We start from the raw sequence: 14624 nt of genomic DNA on the forward strand, positions 1-14624 counted from the left end.
GTAAGATTATGTCCTTGCAAACTAATAGGAATTGCTCTGTTATGAGCTTGGATCTTCCCCCAGGGAACTGATATAGGTTTGCAGGAATTCAGGGTATATCAGTTCATCAGAAGATGATTGACTCACTGAGTAGAATTCAGCTGTGGAAGCAATTAGTACGGCCAGGGTGTGTCAGAAGAGATTTCATTTGAGACGGTTACCTAGAACACAGCACATCCATGCATAATTCTAGTCACTGAAGAAAGAGACATTTACATAGGGACAGGTACAGTGAAAGACTGTTAGGACAGGAGGAAGAATGAAGAGTGTACATGATGAGGATACTTATTTAATGGATTCAGGTGAAGACTGAGAGGGGATACTGTTGCTTTCCATAAATACAGCAGATCAGGCAAAGAGGAAAAATTATTTAAACCATGGTAGCATAAAGATGAGTCTGAACTTTTTATGACTTCTTTCATCCTGCAAACAGAAGATTTCTAACCACCAGAAAAGAGAGCAAATGCACTTAAGTCTAAGAGCTTGTGAAAAGGATTACATGATGTGACTCAGGAGGTCCTTTCTAGTCTTATTGTCCTGTCTAAACATTCATAGCCAGTATGTGCTAATGCCAGATGTACAGAAACCATGAGCCACAACACTAGAAACAATGAACATCCCTCACAGACAACACACAGATTGCTTAAATAAAGCATAAATTAAAGCAATCAAATTTGTTTGTAAGCTAATCTCCCACAACTTTCAAATTCTACCTTTTTCCTCCCCCAGCATCCAAGGAAATGCCTTAAAGATTGACATCTTCCCCAGATTTGTGAACCTAAGGGATCCATCGTGGGTGTTCTCGCACTGAAGATGTTTTTATCCAAAGCTGCTAACAATGCAACTGTTCTGAAGTGTTCCTTGGACATCACCCCTCTTTTAGTCACACTTCAGTCTAGCTTGCCAGTCCTTCATTTTCCACAGCTGGCAACAAATTCTGCCCTGAAGTCCATTGTTTGACTCTCCATGTCATGTTCTTCATGCTTCTCTCAGTTTCTGTCTGCTCCACCAGTGCACAGTCACTTAAGCCCAGAGGTCTTCTATGTGCTCTCCCCTTCACCTTTGCCTTTTCCAGGCCAAATGTGCAGACAAGAAGAGAAAGGAGCAAAATAAAGAAGAGAAACAAGCTGCCTGAAACTGCACTCCTTTCTCCCCTTCAAGTCACTTTTTGGGGGAATAATTTTGGATGCACTTTCTCTCTTATAGAAAAATCACCATGGCTCACAGGGAAGGGAACAAAGCTTTGTGGCTCTCTTGAGATATATCCTCCTCCTTCTCCCCTTCCTGAAGGGAGGACTTAAATCCATTTGAGGGTCTGTAGTAGCTTTTTTAGCAGAGAGTGATTTCAGCCCCAGTATAAATTTCCTTCATCAAGGTCGAAACCTGAAAGATCATCATGTTGCTATCTACAAGCTAGATAAAAAGAACTCGTGTGTTAGTGTACAACAGCACCATCTACTGACCTCTTCCAAGGCTGGATTTCTTTTTTTGGTTATGTCAGTATGAGCTCACACTTTTAAATCAGTCCTACTGACTTGACATAGTTACACTGAAAACACCAAAAAGTAGACTATTCTCCAACCTGGTGAAACAGGATGGTCCCCACAGACTTGGAGCAGGACCGGGAGCCTTTGCAGTGCAAGGCAGGACCTAGGCTGTCAAAGAGCAGCTTTGTTTTTCTGCAGATGTTCAGACCGCCATCGATCAGCACAGCTCTCATGTCTGGCACCTTCTGAATAAATGTTGAGGCAAAAACAAGGTCAAATGTCCTCTTTCTGCTGTGGAGGAACAACCAACAAATATAGAGAAGTTGTCTCCAGTGGTCTGTGGTGAGCTACTGCTCAGAGAAGCCAAGGACTCTCTGACACCCACTGAACTCCCACAGCAACACTGTCCTCCCTGCTTTTGTTTCCTCCTCAGCGCCCCTCAGACACTCATCTAAATTACTTGGCCTCCATCGGTCTGGAGTTGGACTATGTTTATATTCAAATATCCTCCAAGGAAACAACTATGGGCCAGCTCAACTTCTATTGTGCTGTTTTCCATTTTGATCTGGTCCTTTGTCTCAATCCACAGCAACTCCATTTTCTCTTGGAAGCAGATTGTGAGCATTGCATGGTGCTCATTTGACTAAGAACCTTTCTTTTTAGTTTTATCCATTAAAATAGGCAGGCTGGGGCACTGCCTCCTGCCCTGAGGGGAAGGCTGATCTGTTAAACCAGCCTTTATTAATCATCACGGAAATCACTTGGACGTGGAATCTTTGAAAGCCAAACTGAATGAGTCCTGTTTCTTCAAGAGATGCTTCTTAGTTTAAACCAGTCATGACTGAGATTTTAGTGAGAAGAGCAAAACTATGTTATACTTTAAAAGCAGGTTTTCCAGAACCCCTTTACAAGCATCAGATGGAACGCTGTGTGGCTCCAAAAGGTAGAATCATACGTGCTTGGTTTCATGAATCAGTACAATTTTCTCTAGGTCTGGTAGACTGCCGATCTCATTTCTGGATCCAAGAGTAGGTTTCTTTTGGTGGGGGTTTGTAGAGCTGTGTTTTTGCTGTGCCAAATAAACAAATTATTAAGGAAAACAGATGATCAGATGTTCTCTCCCTGCAGCTGCCATGTTCCTGCTGTGTGCTGTGAAAGTGCCAGATGCTGTTTCTGACATGCTGATGTCCGAATTTCATCACCCAGAGACAGTGCAAAGACTGAACGCCATTCTCAAATTTCACACACTCTGGAGGTTTAGGTATCAAGTCTGGCCAAGGATGGAAGAGGGAGCACAGCAGATCTTTAAGGTAGCGAGGGCACATGAAACACAATGTTGTCACTCACAGCTTGCCTTGTGGGATAGATGTGTAATGACACTCTGCCATGAAATTGCCTGAAAATCTGTTTAGAGAAAAAAATGGTTGTGTAAGTCACGCTAGTGGGGGAGGTGATGTGTACAACTCCTGTATAAAACAGGGAGAATGTAACGGGGACACAGGTCAGGGAAAACATCAGAGGAAGAAAGAAACCTGTGTCATATATGGTGTTACAGTGTAGTGAGATATGGAGTTGGGGAAAAATTAGCAGAGGTAATTAATATCTTGGGTAATTGTGTTCATGTTTAATTAGCAGTACCGTCATCAATAGCGGGCTAATGTAACAAAATGTCTTTTGTGTTTTTGTTAGATCCCTCCTCCAAGTATAAACTTCACTCTGCCTTCTCCTGTCCTGGGGATGCCATCTGTGCCAATGTTTGACCCACCCTGGGTCCCTCAGTGCAGCGGGAGTGTGCAAGATCCTATAAATGAAGATCAGTCGGTAAGCAGAGACATCGTGAGAGTAAGCAGTGTTTTTATTCTGTAGCAGCATGGGGGAAGCCAAAGCCAAAAGATGTGGGCTAAACTCTGAGTTTTCTTGTCTTTCTCAGCTGGGAAAAATCTAGTACACTGTCTGTGTAGGGCACATAGAATTTTCTACACAGTCATAAGTCTTTTCTGTTTGTTCACTGGGTGCTGTACTGCCTATCATATTCCTGCGAGAGACAGTAACTCGGATCTTAGGAGCACACAGCTCCTCTCTCCAGAAGATTAGTTCTCTTGAACTGTCTGACAGACAATTTTTTCTACACTGGTTCATGTGGTGTCTCTTGGGAGAAGTCTGCACCAAGGCTTATTGTAGACATAGCTCCAAGAGGAGTGTCCTGGTGAATCTCTGTTCAGCTAGCTCTAGACTGATTTGTACTTAGAAACTGAGTTACTGAATGTCGCTGAAGTCTCTGGCAGAAAACGCAGGATGTGTGCATCTTAGCTAACAGCTTCAGGCTGTGTTTCTTCTCTCTTCTTTCTGACAGAAGTCATTTTCAGCCAGAGCTGTATCGCGCTCGCATCAACGAGCAGAGCACATCCTGAAGAACCTGCAGCAGGAGGAAGAGAAGAAGCGCCTGGGCCGGGAAGCCAGTCTCATCACTGCCATTCCCATCACTCAGGAGGCCTGCTATGAGCCAACCTGCACACCAACCTCAGAGCAGGAAGAAGAAGGTGTGCTCCAGGGCCAGGAACTGCATTCCAGGAACCTGAGAGCACCTGCCAAGTACTGCTTAGGGGTGTGACGCCCAGGGACATTGATTGTTAGTGTTAGGAAAGTCCCTGCTTTGGTGCACTCAGGAATGAAATTTGTCTTTCCTAACTTTAATCCTTTAATAATTTAAGAGTAGGAGGAGTCACCCTTTGGCAGTATCTGTCTTAAAATGCACAGCTTAGGACAGGCTGAATTGTCTGTGGAGTTTTCTACCTTTATGGTGACTAGTGGGGGACCCTAGATGACCAGCTGAACTTCAGTACCAAACTTTGAGATGGCCAAAGTTACACGACATGAGTCATGAAAAGCTTAGTCTTTAAGTGAAGTTTTTCAGTGGTCCAGGCTAACAGAGCACAAAGACTTCATTAAAGGCATTCCAAGGTATGTGCCATTAGATGAGTACAGTGATTTTCAGATCTAAACATACATTGGGATATCTGTGAGCAGAAATCCCAATTCTTAGGAAAAACTAAGCACCAGCAACCACGATGGTTCACAGGATGTAGATGAAAAGAAGTATAGGGCCGATTCAGTTACAATGTGACTCACCAAAGTGCTGAACACTCTTACAGAACAATGCTCTGCTGTTTCCCAAAGCATGACCAAATAACCTATCTGACTGATCTTTATAGATTTTAAATTGTGCCTTTTAAGTGTTACCTGACTTAGACTTTCAATGTTCCAATTTCGTCATAAGCGCCATCCTTTAGAAAGTTCCCTAAAGTCTGTCAGTTGGATCTGGATTGACATTTCCTGTTCCCTTTGTCAGTAGAAGAAGTTGCCAACCTGGCCTCCCGCCGTCTCTCTGTGAGTCCTTCCTGCACCTCCAGTACATCTCATAGGAACTATTCTTTCCGCCGTGGCTCTGTCTGGTCAGTGCGGTCAGCAGTCAGTGCAGAAGGTGGGTTGACTTCACTATGGAGTATCCTTTCCTAGGATTTCATTCACAGGAAGCCTTTCCTGTTGACCCATAAGGGCAGTGGCATCTTCTTTTGCTGAATGTATTCCCAAGCTTGAGCCACTTTATAATAAATTACTGCCCTGCATTATTTTATTCACTCCTGCTGTCACAATGTCTATCCCTACTTCTCATGTTTCATTTGCAGAGTAGTGCCATGGAGAGTACATTGGCTGAAAAAAATGGCAATGAAATGGGATTTCATCAAAAAGAAAATGGGTTCTGTACAAGAAGATAAATGTAAATTGAAAAAAATATATATTAACAATGAAAATTCTTGATCAAGAAGTTAGCTGGAGGCTCAGTACAGCATCTAACATAAATGTTTATCTTAACCTGCTTTCGTAATACCATGGCTTATTTACTAACACTCACCTTCTACTCTTCTTACTGCTCCAGATGAAGAACACACTACAGAGCACACTCCAAACCATCACGTGCCACAGCCGCCTCAGGCTGTGTTTCCAGCATGCATCTGTGCAGCAGTGCTCCCCATCGTCCATTTGATGGAAGATGGAGAAGTCCGGGAGGATGGAGTAGCTGGTACTGACCTACATTAAACTTCACATGATTCTTGCTTAAGGCTGGCAGAACCTGCCAGCACTTTGAACAATGGCTTACATTTTAGGTGCCATAACTGAAGTGGAGAAGAGGTGTAACACAACCTTGTACTCACAGTTCATGTTTCCAAGAAGTAGTATGTGCTATATATTGTTATGAGTATATATGTTTGTTATAAACTTATAAATAATCTATTAAATCTTCACAAGCTATTTGAAAGTAGATTCACAACAGAAATGTGACTTTCTAGGATTATTCCTTTTCTTATCCATTATTTGTGTTTTATTTTGAGGGGTTTTTGCTCTTTAGGGGCCCTAAAAATGTTCCAAATTCAAGATAGATGTTGAGAAGCTGGAAGGGGTCTAGTGGAGGGATGCCAGGATGTTAAGAGGCCTAAAACAGGTGTTCCGTGAGAATTGATTGCAAAAACTGGACTTCTTTGGTGTGATGAAAAGGAAACAAAGAGTTAGAGGAACTCTGACTTAGAGGATGCAACTTGGGAGGTTCAGGTTAGAAATCTGGAAGGAACTTTATAACTAGGAACACAGTGCGGTCTGTGGATTCCCCATCACAGCGGTTATCAAGCCTTGGCTAGTCAAAGCTATGGCTGACACAATCTGGTGTTGGTGGCAGTCCTGCTCTAAGCAGGGCTTGGACTAGAGACCTCCAGAGGTCTATTCCCAACAACTTTTCTTTGATCCTATGACAAATGGAAAACCACATCTACACAGCTTGAACATTTTGTTTCTGGTCTGTGATGTATTTGTAAAGTAATAATGTGGGTTTTTCTTTCTGTATGTGTTTCTCTAAAATGTTTATATATGGTGGACTGTTGCCCTTCCTTTCTCATCACTCATCATCTCAGCTGACTGCACATTTAATTTTTAATTTTCTGTTACATTTTGTGTTCAGTTTTGGGTGGGTGTAGTCAGCCACCTAAATAATGTATGTGTCATTTTGTGATCAGGGACTGAGTACTGAAAAAAACCTAATGAATAATTCTTTGATGTTGTTAATCTTCACAGGATTGCAATTAATTACACTTTGGGGAGTTGATCATCAACACAATTCCCTGCTGACTAATGCTGTTCACCAATACCAGATAAAATTACTCAATGAATCACCATGAAATTTAACTTCTATGCATGAACAAAAAAGTATATGAATTTTTGTTTTTAAATCGCCAGATTTGTCCATCTGCAGTTGTGAATCCAAATAGTTATTTATTATTCCTCTAACTGCAGTGGTGAAGTGCTTCCTGCCATATCACCAGTAGCCAGGGAAGGTTCAAATATTAAACCTATTGTTATTGCTTGAGATGACTGCACTGGTAACCAGGAATCCTAGTGCCTCATAGAGGCTCCTGTGTGTTTCAGTACAAAAATGACAATCATGGCAGAAGGTTAGGAACTTATGCATCTAAATGTACCAGTTCAAGGCTTTTCCAAGTGAGACAGTTTTGACTTTTTCTTCCTCTTTTACAGTAAGCGCTGTTGCTCAGCAAGTCCTGTGGAACTGCTTAATTGAAGACCCCTCTACAGTTTTGCGCCATTTCCTTGAGAAGCTCACAATCAGCAACCGACAGGTAAACTCTTCCTCTCCCCAGGGGGTGCACATATTGCTTAGAGCAGGGGAGCACAGCTGCAAGCAGAATCATTCTGTGGGCATCACTGGAGAAGAACGTTGACTATTATAATGTATCTCAAAGTCTTTTAGGCCATATCATCAGTTGGCTTCAATCTCTGTCCACTAATGGAAATGGAACATAGCTGATTTACCACCACTAAGGATCTAACTTGCTCTAAGCCAAGCTTTGAAGAGCTCTTAGCAAAGCACAACCCTTTCTAACACAGGCAATGTTGCATCACCCAGGCCACACTGTTCAGCTTTCTCTGAAAGATGGGGGTGCCCTTGTCTCTCCCTGGCTATTAGACTGTTTTCTAGTGCCATGGTTAAGCTTTATGAAAGAAAGGCATACCAGTTCTGACTGCATGAAAGGCAGTGAGACTCTCCATACCACTGTCTCAACTGCCACTTAGTGTACAATATCAATATCACTGTCCTCATCTTCCAAGCCACCACCTAAGAACTAACTACAAAATTAATATTAAACCTCAAGTAAGGCCACGAAAGGCTGCTTTTTGGTTCTTTGAGTAATCAGGTCTCAGTGGCCTCACTATTCCTGAGACTTCTCAGCCACAGTCCCCAAAGCTTTCCTTTAAGTTCAGAGGGTTGGTTGGTTGTTAAGTCCCTTTGAGAAGGAAGCTATACGCTGTCCAGCCTCAGTGGCCTTGAGCTAGCATAGTCCGCTGTTTTACCATCTCTTCATAAGCCTACTACAACCATGAGTACAGAACACAGAGAACAGGTGTATTCCCATGGAAGCTTCCAGCAGATATATCATTGTCATGGGTTGTCCTATGCATATTCATACTACTAACACTAGCTCAAATCTGCTGTGGGTTAAGAGGATGAGGGCCATAGAAGAAATCTGTGATATGGTCTGTCATTACCTGACAGTGAGCTTCCTTCCCCTCTAATGGCCCCCCCCCACCATAAGAAATGTATTAGTCCACATTTAAAGCAGGCAGCCTCTAAAGGAAGAAAATTTAGATTCTGCCCCCACCTCCTACCCTGCAGCCACAGCTATTGAGTTAAGCTGGATCGAACCAGATTTCACAGATCATCTAGGTAGTCATTTGTTGTGATAAGCAACACAGGGATTGTCATAGGGAGAGGTGTGCAAAGTCAGGATGCTACGGTCAGTACAAATTGCAATAAGAGGTACTGGCCTCTCTCAGATAGAAAAAAAAGGCATTGGCCTGGGTGCTGTGCCCGGGGCTTTATTTTGGGAAATGTGGGAGCAGTCACAAGCATATAGTTCTACTTCATGCACCAAGAGACAGAGCTGAACAAGGGAGTATGGAAAAATGGGAAGAAACAAAATCAGGGACAACAAAAGGGAGAAATCCATTCTCCATTTTGTGAGAAAAAGAAAACCATTTGCTCTTCTTCCAGGATGAGCTGATGTATATGTTAAGGAAGCTTTTATTGAACATTGGAGACTTCCCTGCCCAGACATCTCATATCCTCTTTAACTACTTGGTGAGTAGCTTGTGGGTCCACTGTGCAGCTCAGAATCTCACCTGTGCCTGTATGTGTCCTAAGAAGTTAATGTCACAGTCTGCAAGGAAATGAATGCTTTTAACTTTGCCTTTATAGCTCATACCTGCTTCTGGCTGTGGGTGCAAGTCACCAGGCTTACACCAGCCTTTCATCCCTTCTAGGAAGAGGAAAAGGAACCTTTAACTTTTTGGTAAACCCCTAAGCAACCTGTCATGGATTTCTGAATTGAACCATGGGCACTGAGTTGTAGACCGACAGAAGGATCCCAGTGCCAGAAACCTTTAATTATTTTACTTAATTTTGATTCAGAAAGTGCTTTGTTCTTGGACAGTCCTATTGGAGCAAATCTTTCTAGTCTGTGGAAGATGCATTTGCTGCAGTTCTTTCAGTTAGGAAATTAAAAAAAAAGATAAGATGTATGCTATTCCAGGAGCTCTCTGTTGTTTGTGAGTTGTCTATGTGGCAGCACATCAGAGCAGAAGGCACAAGAATTCTCTTACTGCAAAGGTTCTCACTTTTCCTCATCTACAATGTCTTTTAAGGCTGGGCTGCAGCAGTACTTTTTTGCCCCCACCCCTCATCCTCTCTAGAAAAAGGAAAATTAGTACAGGCAGATTGTTCTGTAGTATGTATAAACTTTCCGGATGCAAATTTCATGAGTTTATCCCTCTGAGTAAAGAAAGGTAGAAGAACAATATTCTTGTTCTGTGTTTATACTATGCTCTGCACAGTTAAGAGTATGTATAACCTGATATTCCTCTTATTTATTATCGGCAGGTAGGACTGATAATGTATTTTGTACGCACTCCCTGTGAATGGGGCATGGATGCCATTTCCGCCACACTTACCTTCCTTTGGGAAGTGGTGGGTTATGTAGAAGGACTGTTCTTCAAGGATCTCAAACAGACTATGAAGAAGGAACAATGTGAAGTGAAGCTGCTAGTGACGGCCTCAATGCCAGGTAGAAAAAATAAGTTTTAAACCTACTTCACTTCCAAGTTCATGACCCCCTCCACCAAAAAGGAGATCCATCAGAACTGGATCAGAAAAAGAACCACTACAAATGGCTGCGTATCTTGTCAGTTTTCCTTGAGTTGAGGATTCTGTCAGTAACTCTACCTCTAATTCCCTGAGATTCAGAAAGCCACTTTAAGAGCTCTGAAAGAAGCAAACAGAAAGTGAATTAGAACAGTCTTTTCAACCCAGAGCTTTGTGCCAGTTGGGCTGTGAAAGGCTGGCAGGATGATCATTGTTAGGCTCCACCATTCAAACTCAGTTTGATTTGATGCAACCTCTCATTTAAGTCTTGAGAGAGAGCCCGAGAAGAGCATGCTGTGAGCCTAGGATGTCATGAGTGAGGCAAGAGATATCTTGCTGAAAAACAGACTTGACCCTTTTAGGTTTGTTTCCTCCTCAGAGTGATAGCTGCTGCTAAAGCCAGCTCAATCCTTTAGGAACAGATCAATTTCTCATTGACTGTACAAGTGTGAGACTATGCTAACACTACATAACAGATTCCAGCCAGGACCAGCATTGTCTGTCTGCCCAGGAATGCATTTTAACTATCACTTTTCGCCCATGGGAAGTTTTCTGAAATTGAATTAATTAAAGAGGCTAGGGAGAATGCAACTGCTTTTCTTCCTTTAGGCACAAAGACCCTTGTTGTGCATGGACAGAATGAGTGTGACATCCCCACTCAGTTACCAGTCCACGAGGACACACAGTTTGAGGCTCTTCTGAAGGTAGGTGTGAGTTTTTCATCTGGAAAAGCTGCTTACTAGTACACGTACCTGCCATACCTGTATGCCTGATCATCCTATTTCAGTGTGAGAGAGAAGCTTTGCTGTAACAGCCATTTCTGTCTCTGTATGAGGAGAGCCTGGTTGCAAGAAACAGGATCCCATAGTAAAGATAGTAGAAATGCCCTGTAGCCAAAATCCCACACATGCAACTACATTTGAAGACACTGTAGTTTGTTGAGTATTTGCTGTATACTATCCTTGGATAAATAAATAAATAATTTAAATATTTGGTTTTACCAACACTAAAGACTAAACAGAATGGTCAATATCAGAGCAGAAGTGATGGTTCAGTAGCCATGATGGTATCTTGGGATCTGGGAGATGTGAAGTCAGTTCCCCCTTCTGCCAGAGATTTCCTGCATGGTCTTAACTGAGCCACAGAGGAAACAGATTTCTAAAAGCCTTCAGTTTGTCCAACTATGTTGCATTTTAATGGGAATCATACGTCTCAGTGCTTTGAAGGATCTGAACTTTAGTGTCTCTGTACATTGCCTATCACTAAATCTTGATAAATACATAATATGGAAACGGCACCTGCAATACCCATGTGGCTTATATAGCCAGACAAATATCTGCAATATGAAGACACTGAAATAAATAACATCTGTCTTCAGGACTGTGATATCAGCAAGTCTTGACAATCACAAACATATTCATGTACTTTATGTTTAAAAAAAGCAATTAAGAATTAATGCCAGAAGACTGTACCAGCCTGACTGAGGCATGCAAGTTTGTGCCTTTATATATTATTAGCTGCATATTCTTCTTTTGGATGTTGTGGTCTTCGTACAAGACAGGTAATAAGTAACAGGATATTTTTCTTTCTTCCACTTCAGGAGTGTTTGGAGTTTTTTAACATACCTGAAACACAGTCTTCTCATTACTTTTTAATGGATAAGCGATGGAATCTTATTCATTACAACAAGGTAAGGCATAGGTCAGGTCCAGGTGACTTTGTTCTTTCCACCTCATCCCTTTTTAAACATTGGGGTTATCTAAAGGAGAACAAGCAGCCCATAAATAGACAGAATTCTGTCCTGTGGGCAGTACATCTTGCGTGTTTAGTTGTGTGTGGTGAAAGTTTGGAGTTTGACAGAAGACTGAAGAAGCAGCAGTGCAGTCCCTTGCTCCTAGGTCTTAAATGTCTAGCTTTCTTAGAGAAGAGCAATTTCTCTTCCATTTATGCTCTTCCATGATGCCTGACACTGTCTGAAAGTCCCAAAAGCTTCAGAAAGGGCTGAAGGGCCTTTTATTCAGTTCTGTTGAGTGATGCTGTTATGATTACATTTGTTTAAAATACATTTGTTTCCCTTCCTAACAGACCTATGTTCGTGACATTTATCCTTTCCGGAGGTCAGTTTCTCCCCAGCTCAACCTGGTGCAGATGCATCCAGAAAAAGGTCAAGAGCTTATTCAGAAGCAGGTATCTCATGGTTACCAAATACCTCTGCCTAGAAACAAACCTTCCTTTTTCCTTTAAAGGCCTTCGCTCATGCTGCATACAGATAGAGAGCTTTGCTGGAGAAGTAGCAATTGGCATGAAATCTGTCCTGGTGCCATTGGACAGGTGCATGGTATTTTAAGAAGAGTCAAAGAATGCAATGTGAATTCCTTCCCGCTCTCTCCAGAGAGCTTCTTTTAGGCAGACCATTTTGCATTCTCCTACACTTGGCTAGACGAGTTCCAGTTGCCTCAGCTTCAAAAGTTGCTTATTTCTTTCTTTAACATGACCTCTGTCTCTTTAGGAACACATTTAAGACCTTTTCTTCTCAAGCCTGTCTGGCTGTGGAGCAGGAATTATCTGTTCTACGTTCCTCTCTGTCCTCTCACTGTAAATAATATTACTGCCTCTCTTCCTTGTCCTGCTCTCATATGCTAGTCTTAGCATAACCACTCCCAGAGGCACAGCAGTAGTGATTTCATCAGGGGATTATCTGCCCTCAGAAGAGCACTGTCCTCCCTATCTCCCACCTCATGACCTGATAATCTGTTTGATCCTGCCAATGTTCTGCAGCTCCCAGGATCTCTCACTTAGGAACTAAACCCTAACTGAAATGGCAGGGCAGTGCCTTTAATGTGCTACAAGCCCCTACAAGTATAATTTCTTTAGTGAGTAAGACAATGGTATTGAGCTCACTCTACCTGTAGAAGCCACATGCTCTGTTTTCCACAAAACCAAATTTGTCTCAATAGCACAGGGTTGAGTATTTACAGAAAAGTTGTTGTAGCTGTATCTGCAAAGGATGATAATAAGCAGGAAAGAGGGGGAATGTGGATAAGCTGTATGAGTTTGGTATTAACAGTTGTATTATTCTAGCCAAAAAGCAGCTACTGTAGTTGTGCCCCTGGCAATGTGAATGCAGTGATAAGAAAATATCATCAGGAATGGTTACAAAAAGCAGCTATAATAACAGAGAATATAGTTCATGCTCTCTCATATGTGTACGGTACAGAATAGGGAAATATTACATGTGCTGCATCTGTCAGTAGAAAGTCTATAAAAATCTGAAATTACTTGTGATCATTTTGTTGCTTCTCTGGCAGAAATTATTCTCACTGTGGTTCTAGATGTGTCTGACATATCAAATAAATGAGCTTGACACCAGAAGATTAAAATGGCCTGTCCAGTTTTGTCAGGGCATTATTTTATGCTCCACATTTTTTTATTTAAAGTACTTAGAGACCAAACTACGTCTAAGCTAAAACTTAAATCAAGCATCTACCAGCCTCTCTCTAGTCATGCTAGAAGTTGCTGGACAACATCCAGCTTCAGCAAAGAAAACAGCACTGTAGAGTCTGCCCACAGAGCAGCAAGCCATGGAAAAGTACTTTCTTTACTGTTGATTGATTGAGCACCCAGTTCTAAGCTGAGTGCACTTCAGAGCAAGGTCATAGCAACTGCAGGACATGGGAAGCTGAGCTTTGTCACATGTTAAGCCACATGCTTCAAATTTTGGCTTCATCCCAGTAGCTAAGAGCTGTCTCAAAACCGCTTCCAAAGACAGTTGCTTCTACTACTGAGCATCACTGTGCCCTATGGTTACTTTTAGCATCAAAATAAAATAGCTAGCCTGACTAGTCCTACCAGTCAGAAGTTCAAAGCAGACTAGTAGAATGAAACTCGGTTTCCCAGTTGGTGTAAACCAAAAATAATAAAGTCAGCAGTACTTTGCTTGCTTACAGTAACTCAGAATCTGTTCTCCTTTGTTTTATTGACTACTTTTCTTTTGCAACTATACATACACTTTCTATGGCCAGACACGAGCCAGCCTCAACCCAGAAGGTAAATAACTATTCCAACCTCATGTTGACTATAGTCTAAGATCTTGCAGAGAGCAACTGCAACTGTTTGACTTTCAGTTTGGAGCTGGTTTGCCTCTGAATGCCTTGTGGCTCACAGTGGCGAAGCTTACATTAATCTATAAAAGATGGCATGTCATGTTGCAAAGTGTTTGACAACCATTCAGGGTCCTCCACAAGACTGAAATAGAAAGCATTGTTAAAACCTCGCTTACAAACATGATCCATCTTTGCTGAGCTGGGCTGAAGAACAGTTGTCACACAAATTCTAGCAAAAGGGTGCAGCACTAGCCCTGTGAATTAAACAGGTTCCTCTGGACCATGAGTGCAGCATCCCTCCCATCAGAGAAAGTCATGGAAGCTCACCTAGAAAAGTGTATATATGTTGTAAAGAACTTTTTGATCAGACTGATTCTGATCCTTGTCTCTCTTTCTCTCAGGTGTTTACCCGCAAACTAGAAGAGGTGGGGCGGGTGCTATTCCTCATATCTCTGACACAGAAAATCCCCACTGCCCACAAACAGTCCCATGTATCTATGCTTCAGGAAGACCTCCTCCGCTTGCCTTCATTTCCCCGAAGTGCCATTGATGCTGAGTTCTCACTCTTCAGTGATCCCCAAGGTATGGCCTTTTGATAGCTTTCTCTGGTAGTTGTATAGAGCCCAGAAGGTTTCTCTGAGGCACTTCATTTGCCTTAAAAACATATAGACTGAAAGCTGATAAATCTCCTCCTAGGGAGAATGATACATAGTTGTTGGTTTGTAAGCACAG

General features: G+C 42.2%; 1 protein-coding gene across 1 annotated transcript in view; it reads left to right on the forward strand.

Moving 5' to 3' along the window:
* Window positions 1–14624, forward strand: part of UNC80 (unc-80 homolog, NALCN channel complex subunit) — a 134508-nt gene that overhangs the window by 78791 nt on the left and 41093 nt on the right. Inside the window, exons 32-43 of the mRNA XM_064452092.1 lie at window positions 2655–2836; window positions 3216–3347; window positions 3880–4066; window positions 4876–5007; window positions 5464–5607; window positions 7110–7210; window positions 8644–8730; window positions 9529–9712; window positions 10399–10493; window positions 11390–11479; window positions 11875–11976; window positions 14294–14474. Of these exons, the coding sequence (XP_064308162.1) occupies window positions 2655–2836; window positions 3216–3347; window positions 3880–4066; window positions 4876–5007; window positions 5464–5607; window positions 7110–7210; window positions 8644–8730; window positions 9529–9712; window positions 10399–10493; window positions 11390–11479; window positions 11875–11976; window positions 14294–14474 (1617 nt within the window). The remainder of the gene's footprint in view (window positions 1–2654; window positions 2837–3215; window positions 3348–3879; window positions 4067–4875; window positions 5008–5463; window positions 5608–7109; window positions 7211–8643; window positions 8731–9528; window positions 9713–10398; window positions 10494–11389; window positions 11480–11874; window positions 11977–14293; window positions 14475–14624) is intronic.

The sequence above is a fragment of the Phalacrocorax carbo genome, chromosome 5 (genome assembly GCF_963921805.1).
Source record: "Phalacrocorax carbo chromosome 5, bPhaCar2.1, whole genome shotgun sequence".
Lineage (NCBI taxonomy): Eukaryota > Metazoa > Chordata > Aves > Suliformes > Phalacrocoracidae > Phalacrocorax > Phalacrocorax carbo.